Source organism: Gadus macrocephalus, chromosome 18, assembly GCF_031168955.1.
Source record: "Gadus macrocephalus chromosome 18, ASM3116895v1".
Classification (NCBI taxonomy): Eukaryota; Metazoa; Chordata; class Actinopteri; order Gadiformes; family Gadidae; genus Gadus; species Gadus macrocephalus.
This window is the reverse complement of record NC_082399.1, coordinates 2,702,911-2,716,831: the sequence shown is the minus strand read 5'-3', so window position 1 is coordinate 2,716,831 and position 13,921 is coordinate 2,702,911. Positions and strand designations below refer to the sequence as shown.

At 45.5% G+C, this 13,921-nt stretch overlaps 1 protein-coding gene across 3 annotated transcripts; it reads right to left on the bottom strand.

Annotated features, from left to right (window-relative positions):
* Window positions 1-357: 357 nt before the first annotated feature.
* On the bottom strand, window positions 358-12,856 carry LOC132446872 (cadherin-related family member 1-like). Of its 3 annotated transcripts, none has more exons than XM_060037439.1 (17): window positions 12,502-12,856; window positions 11,884-11,979; window positions 11,352-11,497; window positions 11,198-11,248; window positions 10,925-11,014; window positions 10,689-10,775; window positions 9,532-9,648; window positions 9,042-9,185; window positions 8,691-8,769; window positions 8,413-8,513; window positions 7,528-7,731; window positions 6,721-6,873; window positions 6,101-6,265; window positions 5,479-5,546; window positions 4,063-4,291; window positions 3,448-3,702; window positions 358-2,064 (listed from the first exon to the last, which is right to left on the bottom strand). In XM_060037439.1, the coding sequence occupies exons 1-17, from the start codon at window positions 12,563-12,565 to the stop codon at window positions 1,507-1,509; spliced, it is 2,607 nt and encodes an 868-aa protein (XP_059893422.1). In that variant the 5' UTR covers window positions 12,566-12,856; the 3' UTR covers window positions 358-1,506. The 3 variants fall into 3 exon arrangements, with proteins under 3 accessions (XP_059893422.1, XP_059893421.1, XP_059893423.1); XM_060037438.1 differs by lacking the exon at window positions 12,502-12,856 and adding an exon at window positions 12,208-12,399; XM_060037440.1 differs by lacking the exon at window positions 12,502-12,856 and adding an exon at window positions 12,208-12,389 and having other exon boundaries at window positions 1,923-2,937.
* Window positions 12,857-13,921: the final 1,065 nt, after the last annotated feature.

Sequence of the window (13,921 nt, the reverse complement as noted above, 5' to 3'; positions counted from 1 at the left end):
GGTGTTTACCTTATCCTAAAGAAAATACAAAAAATCGAATATAATTTCTTTGTATGGATTTTTTGTATTTTTGCTGCTATGTTGACTGAGGAACCAAGCCTAAGAATGTTACTCTTGCGTACTTGTACGATAAGATGTCATATAATAAATTCTGAATCTGAATATGGTTGCAAGTCGTGAAATGGGTGATAAGGTTGTTCAACACCTGCTGTTAATCTAAATGCGTATGAATTTACAGATTGATTGCTTTTCCGGTAAAATATAAATCAAAATATAAATCAAGTAAAACATCTTTACATTTCTCTGACACTATGTCCGCTATGTAATATTCTTGAGGGACTGAAGGGACAAGGCCTGCATGTTTCAGATATTTATTCAAAATCAGGACGGTACAAAGACATTACAAACAACAGGTCACATAAAAGGGATAGGCAAGTGTAATATATTATATACAGGTTAATATATGAACAGAGGTATGTGTAACAATAGTTTTGCCTTTAGGGTTTAAAGGCATTGGACAGAACAAAGACGGTTAGCTGTTAGCTGTGAAACTAGCCATACATTTTATAATACATGAATTTCTGAGAAATTTAAACACTCCAGGTCTTCACAAGTGAAGTAAGGTTTAGAAGATTAGTATACATGTCGCTAAGGTTGATTTAAATCAAGCTGTATAGCTTCATTAGTAGTCGATTTTTGATATAATAATAATTTATATCTACTGCTTATTTGGCTATTCGTTCTGCAGGATGCTAACACGTTTGAAATGGTTCCTAAATCGTTCTGCAATGCCCCGTTTTCCCCCCAAACTAAATACAATAACAGGATAATCAATAAAAAACATAATTTATAACCTTGTTTAGTAGAAAAGCATATTGTTAATATACCACAAATGTTTTACGTTGAATGCCCACAGTGGCACATAATCATAGTCATATACACACAATGAACAAATTATGAATCCTACATCTCAAGCAGCCAATGCAAGGACAATACTACAGTTTTTTTAGCAATATATTTGAATAGCCATAACTATTCTACCCTCTCTGCATCTTCCTCCAGCAAGCAATAGCATACATTAAATATCATTGATTATTTTTGGTTCTCTTCCGACAAACATTCCATGGATTCAACATTGTATATGCCTCTCAGGAAATCATTTTGGGACCTATGTACACATCAGTACAGACAGTAACTCTTAATAATCCTTCTCCTGGGTAAGTTGAGAGGTGCTTCCGAACGCTTGTTTACATGGCGTCACCGGCCTCTAGATGGCAGTGAGCCTCTCAGGGTAATAACACAACCACGCCTTCTCCAATTCCTTCCGCAATCTCACTTAAACTTGACCATTACGTTTCACTGACATTATTTAAACATGCAGCTCCCCGGGTTATCATCCATTCGGGACTACAGGAGAGAGCGCACATGAACTACAAGGGGCCACTGAGCGATGGCCGCTCCACCACAGCTCCAGGAAACCGGCCGGCCAGCGGGCGTGACAGGAAGTCAGCAGTAGCCCTGGTTGCTCTCGTTGATCTTCTGCTCCAGCCTCATCTTCAGCTCAGACACCAGGGCGGAGCTCATGGTCTCCTTCCGGCCGGAGCCGGAGCTGGAGCTGGAGCTGGCCTTGGGCTTCTTGAAGCTCCTGGAGGCCAGCACGCCGGAGATCGTGGGCAGCACCCGGGGCCTCTCGCTCGTCCTCGCCGTGGATGGCGGCGGCGGAGGCAAGGACGGCGCGTTGGGCGGCGGGGGCTTCGCACGGGCCCCCCCGGCGCCCCGGTCGGCGCAGCCCCCCTCGGGGTCGTCGGCGAGGAACTTGCTGGAGGGGCCGGCGTCCCTGAAAATGGGCATCCGGAAGGACCAGGGGGGCTCGGGGTGGCGCGGGCGCCTCTTGATGATGCGCCGCGCCGGCGAGATCCTGTTTGACTTGGTGTTGCGTAAGTACATGGCGGTGGAAAACAACACGGTCGCTCCTACCAGTAAGCTAATGATACCCGTGACCATGCCTAGCACTTTCATAGGACTGCCCCTACTTCTCTTTAAAAAGGCCGCCATGAGAGGAGTCTGTAAAAGAGCACAAACACAACACTTTTTAATCGCACCCGAGGGTCCGAACGCAAGCTGTAAGACGCCATTCGCCCGTGGGATGCGATGCGTGAGACATGGATGAGCGAAGCACTGACAGAGGACGCCCAGACAACCGATCGCTACTTTTTTCCCCGCTGCTAACGTCGACTACAAAAGCTTCCACGCACGCACAACTGAGCGTCTTTGCGTCTGCAAAGGCCAAGTTGTCCACTAGAACTACGGCACAGGGCTGGTTGCTGGGAATGCGTCTGGCAGTGATGTGCGCTGCAGTGTTTTTGATGAAGGCGTTGCATGCATTTGGAGAACCGTTTGTGTTTTGTTCTGATCCCCAATGCTTCATTTAGGTGGTTGTATTTTTGGTTAGTTAGACAAATGGCCGGCAATGACTGACATTGTTGTGTATAAAAAAAGTATAATTACTTTTCCGATAAATCTTTGTAGCTAAGGTTTAAAACTTCAAAACAATAGCTATCGAATTATAAAATTATTTTATTAATACAATATTTACACATAAAAAAAAAATATTTGATCATATGTGACAATATATAACTATGTGTGCTTTAGTACTGTTTTCCAGACAATAGAAAAAAAAAATTATTTGCAACGATGAGTTTTGCAATGCATGCAAGTGCGAGTTTTCCTTTCCCCTCTTCACTTTGCCCGGCGGATCACTTTGATATAGTTGCTCTCGGGGTGAACGCGGGACTTTTTCACGGCGTTACAGTACATGATGGTGGAGATGCAGATGGTGACTAGAATGAGCGTGAACACGATGCTGACACACATCCCAAACACGGTGAGCGGCCGCTTGCTGAGCCCCATGAAGTAGGAGACGATGCGAGCCTTGATCTGGAAGCACAACCAAATCCACGACACCGAACACAAAAACACCGGGAGAGCGCCGGGCGTCACCTCACCGCGTAACCAAGGCAACGACAAACAGACACCACAGGACTACACCAAGACTAAAAACAACGCAAAGAATATTGTTCAAAAAGCTGTTATGTGATGACCAGAAATTCCCCTAAAAAGTTAAAGTCGCCATCTTGATGCTTCAAGAGTTCGAGAACAACCAAGGAACCAGTTTTCTTATAATAATTCATAAAAAGTGAAAAAATACCAAGATGGCGTCTTGTAATATTGCATGACAATATGTGAAATCCCTCCAATGAAATGTAACAAGAAAGCGATTGAAGTAAGGATCAGGATATATATAGTGCACGGAAAGGGCCTGATCAACAATAACGGTACGATGTCCCTTAAGCTACGACGATGGACAAGCGCTGCATTAGCATAGCGCTACAAGCATGCAAGCATGCTCAGAGCAGGGGGCAGGCGAAGGGGGCGTGCGGGTCTTACCGCCTCGGTGATGTCGATGTTGAGGACGGCCGTGGTGCTGAAGGAGGGCGAGCCGCGGTCCCGGGCCTCCACCAGCAGCGACCACTTGCACTCCTGCGACTTGGTGATGTTGTGGATGATCTCCATGGACTTGATGTAGGGCTTGAGTTTGATCACGCCCGTGTTGCAGTCGATGTCGAAGATGTTCTTGGGGTCCGCCTTCATGATGGAGTACTCGATGACGTTGTTGGGGGACTCTGCGTCTTCGTCCACCGCCTGTGGAAGCGGAGGTTTGTTTTTAAAGTGAACGACGTGTGCGTGTGAAGGGTGTTTCACTTAGGGATGCATTGATTACACTCGTTCACTGCAATGTCAAATTTGAGGGCAAAAATTTGGGTCGGTTGCCATTGGTATTGGACGAAACTGTGACCCTATGTAAAACGTTTCATAATGTAAAAAAGAACAACGGCTCATTTATATTCTGACAGATTTCTCTATCAACCACATTCTCCCGAAGTGACACCAATGTTCAGCCACTTTATGTGTGGCATTTTCTGCCACTTTTTACATGAGGCAGAATCTGCCCCATCTCCCGACGCTTTGCGTTGTCTTCTACCCGATCGGACCCGTCTGTACCTCTATCCTCACGGGGGCTCCGATGACCATGGTTTCCTCCAGCAGGCTCTCGTGGAACTCGGGGGAATGGTCGTTGAGGTCCAGCACGGTGACGAAGACCTCGGCCAGGCTGTACTCCCCCTCCCCGTCCTCCGCCTTCACGTAGAAGTTGTACTTGGAGCGGGCCTCTGCGTCCAGCGTGGCCCAGGGCTGGGTGGAGATCATCCCCGTGGAGAAGTGGATGGAGAACCTGGAGGGGCCAAAGAGGAGCCTTCAATAGCCTTAAGAACAAAAGGATGCTTTGACGTTACAGGTCTCAATGGAAGAAATCGGATTGGTTTACCTCAGAAGCTTTTTGAACTGATAACTGCCCACGTTCGTATTCGTAAAAAAAGAACCTTGAGATAAGATTCTCTAGGTAATATTCATATCAAGGCATGACAAGTGTAAACAGGCTTTGTGCCCTCCTCCAGCAACAACAACAACAACAATGTAACGTCCTTTGACAGGTTTTTCAGCGTTTGAGGCTGATAAGGTGGAGCAGGGCCAAACGAATGGCTTCAGCTGGGCTCTCCGACACATATGCGGGCGTGGCAGCAGCAAAACAGCACATTCATTCTGATCTGACAGCTCCCTTTGCCGTCAATTATAATCTCGCACCATATATGAAAGCGTCACAAACCAGATTTAGAAACTTCTGGCTCGCTGTAATACGTGCCATCATGTGTGTTTGTCTGCTGACTACATGCACATGTACCGTTTTAATGACCCTGTGTGACGTAAACACCCTTTGGTAAACATAATAACTACAATGCGTGTTGTTGGTCTTGGGTTACTGCTGGATCCTGCCAGGCTACAGCGCCGGGATCAGTTTCTTCTTCTTCACGCGTATATTCTCTGTGAAAATTAACAAGTTGCTTCGAAACTGATAACTTTCACACAATTACTTCTACTCCTTGCCTGGAGACACGCATACATTTGCACATTGCGTCTACAACGGCGGGCGCCCGCTCTTCAGCGCGGCTGGCTCCCTGCTCCAGCTGTCACGTCGCGTGTTGATTGGCTGTGTGAGTTGGGCAGGGCAATCTATTTTTTGCCCCGCAATCCAATTACAAGATTAGCCAGCATCTCGCTGCCATCTTAGACTAAGCTGTTTGTGTATCGCAGCAGCACATGAAACAGCCAGCTGGAGCCCTATTCTTGCCTATTTTCCCCATATAGACAAACACACAGAGAGGTATTTTAGGGTTAGTATTTTACTGAAGATGACGGGGTCACATGGGGAAGTGTCATGAAGATCACACCTCTCCTTCTCTCCACGCACAACAACATGAATCACTTTGTGTTCCCAGAACCCAAACATGTCCGATGTGAAATTGGGACTGCAGTGATAAAGAGATCTACTCAGATCGCAGCAAAACTGGCAACGCTACTTACAAATCTGATCCTGATCCGTAAATCGTGTATTTGACTTCACCCCAAGGCCCAGAATCTGGATCAATGGCCTGGTAATAAAAAAAACAACGCAAACAATAAGGGGGTGTTATGAACTGTACATGATCAGCACATAGAAAAACATTCAAACAAAGCAACTTTCATTTTGAAAATGATTCGCACTAATGAATATGATGAGAAAAGGCAGTGGAAGGTCTATTTAGTTAATTGAAAGTGGTTGAGGATTACACACAAGAGCGTAAACCGGATTTAGGCCTGGCAGGGGCTGTATGGCTAGCAGGCAAGCCCTTTCATGGTTTTACCGTAAGGCTCAAAAACAATTTGATTAACCTCCGGGGAACATAAGCTTTTTTTCTACTCCTGGGTCATTTCCATTGACAGGAACTCAAAAACTCAAATAGCATGCACTAGTGGACCCAGGTGTAATGTAATTGCAATGTTATGAACAGCAAAGGTTAAAAATAGCTTTATTTGGGGAAACGATCCGCTGACATCAGACGAGTTATGCCGAGCAGCACTGGGTATTATGTAGGCTGGATTGCCAGCAGGGTTACGCAACACTAATTTGGGCGGTGGGACCGTGTTTTCCTGTTAACGGACTCACCGTGACGGACACCAGACTGGATCCCCCGGGGGAGTTCTCGTCGATGCGGGCGATGTAGTACTCGGAGGTGAACGCGGGGATGTTGTCGTTGGTGTCCAGCAGGTGGATGATGATGTCGGCCGTGGCGCTGAACCTCTCTGGTGTGTCGATCTCGATGGCCAGGAGCTGAAACACAGCGGCACACAGAGTGTTTACGTAGTTGTTATGCTAGCCGGTGTTGTCAGCATTGTATGTAATGTTGGTGTGGTGCGGACAATCAGGACTCTCCTGGAAGAGACGATGCTTAGCCTCGCTAACGCTAAGCCGTATGAATAAATGTCAGATAAAAACTAAAACTAAAACTAACATAAGCTAGTACATGTACTATGAAGTACATGAATAAATATTTGCGATGTGTTAATAATTCAGAAGGAAACAGTAGTTTTATAGCTATCGTCAGTTTTACTTTGGGTAGCGATGGTAGGGAAACGTCCCTCAAATCAATTATACAGGGATGATAGAATTGTCTACTCGCAAAACTTTTTGATATTTAAACAACTTTTCAACCCTTTGGCATTTTTGTCCCCGCCAAGGTTACAAATCAACACCTCTGTGAGTGGAGAATAAATTCACGGTCTGACCTTGAAGGTTAAGGTGGAGCCCTTCTCGTAGTCGATCCCTGAGGTGTCCTCCACGATGATGGTGACCTGGGCCTCGTTCAGCACCGTCTGGGGCACCACGCGGAGCACACGACCCGGACCCACCAGCCTCAGCTTGAACTTAGCGTTGGCTCCCTGTATGGGACCGGGATATCAATCGGTTATCAATCAGAAACACTACAAGACACAAAAACAAGGCATGCGCACATTGGAAGCCTACTTCAGCATTGACGCATGCATTTAGTGTGGGAATTTGTGTTTGTGGCAGAAACAGAATGAATAAGAATCAAAAAAATGCATGGCTAAGATAGCCGTGGAAGAAGTGATGCTCACATGGGCTTGAACGTTCGGTAGAAGAGAATAATGAGGTCAAGAGATTTACAGTAAACTACAGTTTAACCGTTAACCTACTGGGGGATTGGGAAGAGAGATGCATCTTGAATACTATTATAAAAGTTGATTTGATTAAGATTTGATTACGATGATTTGATTAGGTCTCAATGGAAGATTGATTTTTAAAAGGTTGTCATGTTTTGAATGTGTTTTATGCCAGTAAGAAAAGACAGCAACAATGATGTTAGGCTGAAAACTTTGCCAATGTTAGTCAGGCATTAACAGTTGTGAATATCTTTAAGGAAAATGCAGCTATTTCTATAGATTTAAACCCATATTTATCCCATCCAATCTCTTTATATCCCTTTATCTCACCCTAACCTGGTTTTATGAGATCCATGTTTTTGTTACAAAATGGACCCGACTGATGACGTTACCAATAATGCTATTGATCACCTGATCGGAGTCGTTGACGGTGATCTTGAATCCCCTGAGGATCTCGCCGGCGGGGGGGTGCTCGAACATGGTGACCTCGAAGCGGTTCTGGGGGCCCGTCTCCCCGTAGAAGGTGGGGGGGTGGTTGTTGAGGTCCACCACTCGGACCGTCACCGTGGTGATGTCGTAGTCCATGGGCCCCTCGCCCCTGCCCTCCTCGATGGCCTGTCGGAGGGTGAGAAGAGAGATCTAGAGTCATGCACGTTGCTCAGAGGATATTCACCCCTTGGTCTAGTACATTCACTACAAAGAACATATTATACTCCTTACTTCCCCAAACTAGGAACCTACTCCCCTTAGTCCACTACATTCACCACAAAGCAGATATTCTGCTCCTTACTGTCCCCCAAATAAAAGGCTTTTTCATTCAAGTGTTGCACTCAGTTGTTGAAAGCTGGATGTTGAACAATAACAGAAACCTACCAAAAGGCTTATGCATTAAGAATGCATTTATATGTCTTCTCATTTAAGTATATGGATACAGTAAGTTGGTTTATATACAATATAATATAATAACAATTATATAATGTATAATATTATAATGCAATATAATTTGGTATAAAATACACTCACTGTATTGTATATTATACAATATAATATAATAACAATTATATAATATTATAATACAATATCATTTGGTATAAAATACACTCACTGTGACTTTGATATTGAAAGAGTAGAGTGCTTATGAAAGAAACAATCTTTTTTTCCAAATTCCTGTGTGCGTGACCACCATGTTCTACCGTGTGTTCTACCATGCGTTGGATGATGTTTAGGATATGAGTATTTTTGGACCGTCGGTGAGCAGGCAGGCGTTAAAGAGCAGCGAACAAAGGGCAGTCCCACCTTGACTCTGATCTCATACAACTCACTCTTCAGCTGGCTCGGATTCGTCGTCAGGCTGATGCACCCGCTGGTGCTATTTATGTCAAAGACGCCATCACTGCCTGAAAACGTCACGACGGATAGAGACAAAAATAAGAAGACGGAACATTTCTAAATCTGTGAACGGAGGTCGTTGAATGGACACAGACAATTTACTTTTTTTGAAGTGAGTTTTTGTGTGAGTCATTGAGGCCATTAGATTGAGTAAAATAAACAGGGTTGAGTTATGAAACGCTTACCATTCATAATAGAGTAATGAATAGAGTTTGGGTTGCCTTGATCCCCATCCTTGGCATATACTGTAAATATATCAGAACCCTAGAGGTTGCAAGAAAAAAAACATGGTCAATTGTGTTAACATAATCACAATAATAAAAATGTTAAAATTTTTATATTATACCCACAAAACCAATATGAGCAGCAGCATATACGTTTCCCGCGTAGAATAATAAACTTAAACGTTAAATATTTGAAAGGCTTTGAATGGGTAAAAGATTCCAGATGAAAAAAATCATCTTCAACCTTCAAAATTCTGTCTTCAAGATTCAAGATTCAAAATTCAAGAAAAAAAAAAAAAGAACATGACTTACAGGAAGTGAGACTTCATAGATGTAGCCAAAGTAGGGCGTGCCGACGAAGGAAGGGGGCGTGTCCTGGGCGTCGACCACAGTGATGGTGACGGTCGCCGTGGAGCTCATCACCTGGTGCTGGCCTTTGTACTTCCCGCCTCCGTCCTGACCGAGATACACTTCTGTTCGTTATTATCATGTGTTGTTGTTTGGTTAAATCAGCATTTCATCACTATAAAATACAAGATTACGGTAAATAAATGTAGTCGTATTTGAATTTGTTTGAAACATGTCAACTTTTCCTTAAACTACGACTCAAGAAAGTTGAACTTCTGACTGGAGTAATTCTTAGAACTTTGATGATTATGGTTCTGATGAACTTTGAAAATCTTTCAAGACACTACACTGTCTTGAAAGAGTGTGTGCTATCATTACAACCCAGATGAGTGCTGCGTGTCTAGTTCCCGCACAGCGGGACAATGCCGGCTAGGATGGAGGACAGGGGGGTTACCTGGGCAACCACAGTCACAAAGTGTGCCGGTGTCGTCTCGTAGTCCAGCGTCTCGTTGGCCCTGATCCGCAGCACCCCGCTGTGCCCGTCGATGGTGAACTTAGTGAGGGGTGAGCTCTGAACACATGGGGTTAGAAAGGTAGTTTAATTAACGGGGGGGGGGGGGAATGAAAGGATAATAAAGCAATGATTAGTATAGATAATTAATTCATAGTGTTTGTGTGTGTATGTGAACATGTGTGTGTGTGTTTGTGTGTGCATGTGTCTGTCTGTCTGTCTGTCTGCCTGCCTGCCTGCCTGTCTGTCTGTCTGTCTGTCTGTCTGTCTGTCTGTCTGTCTGTCTGTCTGTCTGCCTGCCTGCCTGCCTGTCTGTCTGTCTGTCTGTCTGTCTGTCTGTCTGCCTGCCTGCCTGCCTGCCTGCCTGCCTGCCTGCCTGCCTGTCTGTCTGTCTGTCTGTCTGTCTGTCTGTCTGTCTGTCTGCCTGCCTGCCTGCCTGCCTGCCTGCCTGCCTGTCTGTCTGTCTGTCTGTCTGTCTGTCTGTCTGTCTGTCTGTCTGTCTGCCTGCCTGCCTGCCTGCCTGCCTGCCTGCCTGCCTGCCTGTCTGTCTGTGTGAATGGCTCAGCACCTCAGTCTGACCATGCAGTGTGTTACACGACTACAACCCTGACAGTTGTTGGCTCAGAGCGACCCAGACCCTGGCCTGATTCCATGCCTTGCCCAAATGTAATTGGAATTGGATCCCAGGCATGATATTAATCCTTGCCTCCAACCATAGGTTTCTGCATTACGGAAACGTATGACCTTTTAATCCCTTTAAAATGTCTGCAAAGCACTGAACTCCCAATGTCACGCTTACCTTTTGTGTTGCAGTGGTTCTCTTTAACCCTTAGTGGCCATATTGGTTCTCAAAACTGGGCCTTATTTACCTGGCGGCCATCTTGGTTCAATCTTGGTTCTAATCCCTCGCTGGGTGGGAGGAACTGAACGCGGTATTCTGCGTTCAGTTCCTCACACCCAGCGAAGGTTTAGAACCAAGACGGAACCAAATTGGAACCAAAATGGAATCAAGATGGAACCGAGATTGAACCAAGATGTCGGCCAGGTAAACGAGGCCCACAGCACCCCCGGGGGGGAGACGTGAATGCGTGACGGTTTACCCGCAGGTAGTAGGAGACGCTGCCTCCCGAGCCCATGTCCTTATCCACGGCGGTGACCTTGTAGATACTGCTGCCGGGGGCTGTGTCCTGTGGAGCGAGAAGACGGCCCGTCAACACGTCCTCACACACGACGCTCACATCTGCACCCGCGCCGCCCTCAGCCTCCACAGAGTCGTGAGGAAATGCACATCATCAACGTTCTTTTTTTATTTATTTTTTTACCCCTTCATCTTTACCTCAGGGACGTCGATGGCGAAGGGAAGGTTTTGGAACTCGGGTTGTTCGTCGTTGGCGTCGGTGACGAAGATTCGCACCGTCTCAGCCACCTGGGGACGAAGGTGAAGAGGGGGGGGGGGGGGACTGAGTCACTGACATGTCTTCATCACCACACCACAAAATAACACCAAATTATTTTTACATGTATATCTCCATGGGTGTTAAAAAGCCCCTGAAGGTGTGAATTCATTCTCACTCACACGAGAACAATGGCCTCGCGTTCAAACACTCACCTTGTTGCGACCGTCGGTGATGCTGACGAGGGCTGAGATTTCAGCTTGTTTCTACGAAGAAAAAAAAAAAGAAGAAAACATGAAGTCATCACCTGCTCCGCGTAGAAGCCCATTCCGGTCATGTTTATTTCCTGTTGAATCTCGATGACCTCACCTCCCTGTCAAGTTCCTGTACCAGAGTCACGTTCCCTGACTTGGGGTCCACCCTAAAGTACTCTCGGGACCCCTGCTCGAAGGTCAGCCCGTATCGCACGGGGTCCTCCTCCGGGTCAGTGCCGTTAAGCGTGTACACGTGTGTCCCTACAAAGAACGAAAATACCAAATCAGTGTTTAGAGTTTTCGTCTCCATCTTTACCTCAGCAGCAAATGATGCCATTGATGCCTTCATTCCCAGATAAAAACAAAACGGGGGCAGGGGAAGGTGCTTAGATTAAGGCGACGTGATTCCGGAGATAATTCATCAGGGCGTGAACGGTGGGAACACGAGAGGTGAATCAGGTCGGGTCGGTTGAGTCATTTGCATCTGCTCCTTATTAGCCTGCGTAGCTTGGTTGTCATAATCTAGACAGTCTGACAGGGGCCAGACAACACTGCCACGCCTTTGTAACCTGCATCAAACACACTTTTGGGCTGGGACACATCAACACACACGCACGATTGAGGATACACAATCCAACACAACTCACCCACTGGCGTGTCCTCTGAGATGCTGAACAAAGCCATGTTGCCGTGGGTAGCTCCGGGTCCATAGTCATAGAAATACGGTGCATAGTCCGATTGTCCTTTTTAAGGTGGAGGTGAATAGGGGGTAGGGACAGCCTTGTGTGAGCCGATGTTGCACAACTCTGTTAAATACTCTAATAATTTATTCACGCTGTACTCTTTTAACTTTTAAGCATCTGCCACAATCACATTACAATTCTTAAATATTATTAAATACTGCATAAAATAAGGTTGTGTATGTCACACTGAAGGATATATATAAATATATATATATTTTTAACACTTACTTGCTGTAACGGCAAGTGTAGCATGCAGAAGAGGGAAAAGGAAAAAGGTGCAAAATAAGCACATTTGGAAAGATAAAACCCTGAACATGAATTAAGAGCAAGTGGGGAGTTCTACAACACAAGACACAAGCTACAAGACCCAAGCCATGACTGCAATCTGGCACGCGCCCTGCAGCAAGACGGTGTTAAAGGATAAGCTGGATATTACCAAGGCACCCAGCCCTCGCACCGACCACAACAGGACACAACAGTAACACAAAAAGGCAGTGAGCCACACAACCCCAAAACCCATACCTGAATTGAGTTGACACAAGGCGAGCAGAAACCACAGAACCCGATTTCGCTCCTCTGCGTTCATCCTGGTGAGGAGGCGAGTGGAAGGATCATGTGGAAGGAGCGAGCGGAGACCAGCCCTTTCTGGAGGTGTTCTCAGGAGCTCAGGGGAGAGGAGCTGAGGCAGATTCTCAGACGCTAATCCAGTGACGTGTCGTTCCTCTGCTCCACAGGCATCTCGGTCGTGGCCACGCCGGCTTCGCTTCGGGGCGGCTCTGACTGTAGGGTGCGCTCACGTGGACCCCCGGAGACGTGACGTTTCGCCCCCCTTCACAGGTGTTTTCACACCTCAGTGCAGTCATGATGGAGTAAGAGCCACTGTGCTGCGGTGTCATTCGTCTGTTAGAAAATGAAAAACTGATTAGTCAACATGTCAACTAGTTTGTTCTTCCTGTTTAAATATTTTGTTTAGATACATATATATGTATAATATTTAAATATATATTAATAAATATTCTTATACATTCACTGATATTCATATATATATATATGCATATTGTTGGTTTAAATATATTTATAATAATGCACTAACAAAATATTTAAGACTATTTTATATATATTAAATATTGTAAAATTAGTGTTTGGTTGTGTGAGTGTGTTTGCATAAGTTCATGCTCGTTTGTGTGTGTGTGTGTGTGTGTGTGTGTGTGTGTGTGTGTGTGTGTGTGTGTGTGTGTGTGTGTGTGTGTGTGTGTGTGTGTGTGTGTGTGTGTGTGTGTGTGTGTGTGTGTGTGTGTCACACACAGGGCCCTATTTTAACGGTCTGAAACGCAAGTGGAAAGCGCAAAGCGCAAGTAGCTTTGTGGGCGGTTCTACGGCGCTATCGCTATTTTACAGGCGGATAAATGACACTTGCGTCGCGGCGCAAGTGTCAAAAGGGTTGGTCTGAAGCAGCCTAATTACCCGTAGGTGTGGTTTGGGCGTAACGTCCAACAAACCAATGAGAGTGCCAGCTCCCATCCCCTTTAAGAGCCATGAGCGCATTTGAATCGGACGAGTTGATATTTTGACAGCGCGTCTGCAGTCTCCGATGAGACAGATGCACATGAATTTCAAACTGCAAATGGCTCAGTTTATTGCCAAATAATATGGCCTAATTCACACATGGAATAAGGGGTTTTCTTCCACAACTTCAGAAATACTGAGTCCTCAAATAAATTTCGCCAAAGAAAACGTAAATAATATAACATATGATATGCGGTAACTGATCTATTTAATGAAATACGCAATACATTATAAACATTGTTTCTTATCAGTATTGTATGCTATCCTAATATGCATGTGTCTCCGCGGTAATAGACATTGCCATTGATTGTATTATGCGTTACGTGTTTAGTTTGCGTGTGTTTAAACAGAGCACACACGCGCGCCCGCATTCATT

Coding starts and splice junctions, on each gene's coding strand:
- LOC132446872 (XM_060037438.1), bottom strand. CDS start 12,295: ATGTTCAGGGTTTTATCTTTCCAAATGTGCTTATTTTGCACCTTTTTC. Junction 5,547..6,100: donor CCAGTCTGGTGTCCGTCACG/GTGAGTCCGTTA, acceptor TTTTATTACCAG/GCCATTGATCCAGATTCTGG. Junction 2,065..3,447: donor ACATCGACATCACCGAGGCG/GTAAGACCCGCA, acceptor GCTCTTTTACAG/ACTCCTCTCATGGCGGCCTT.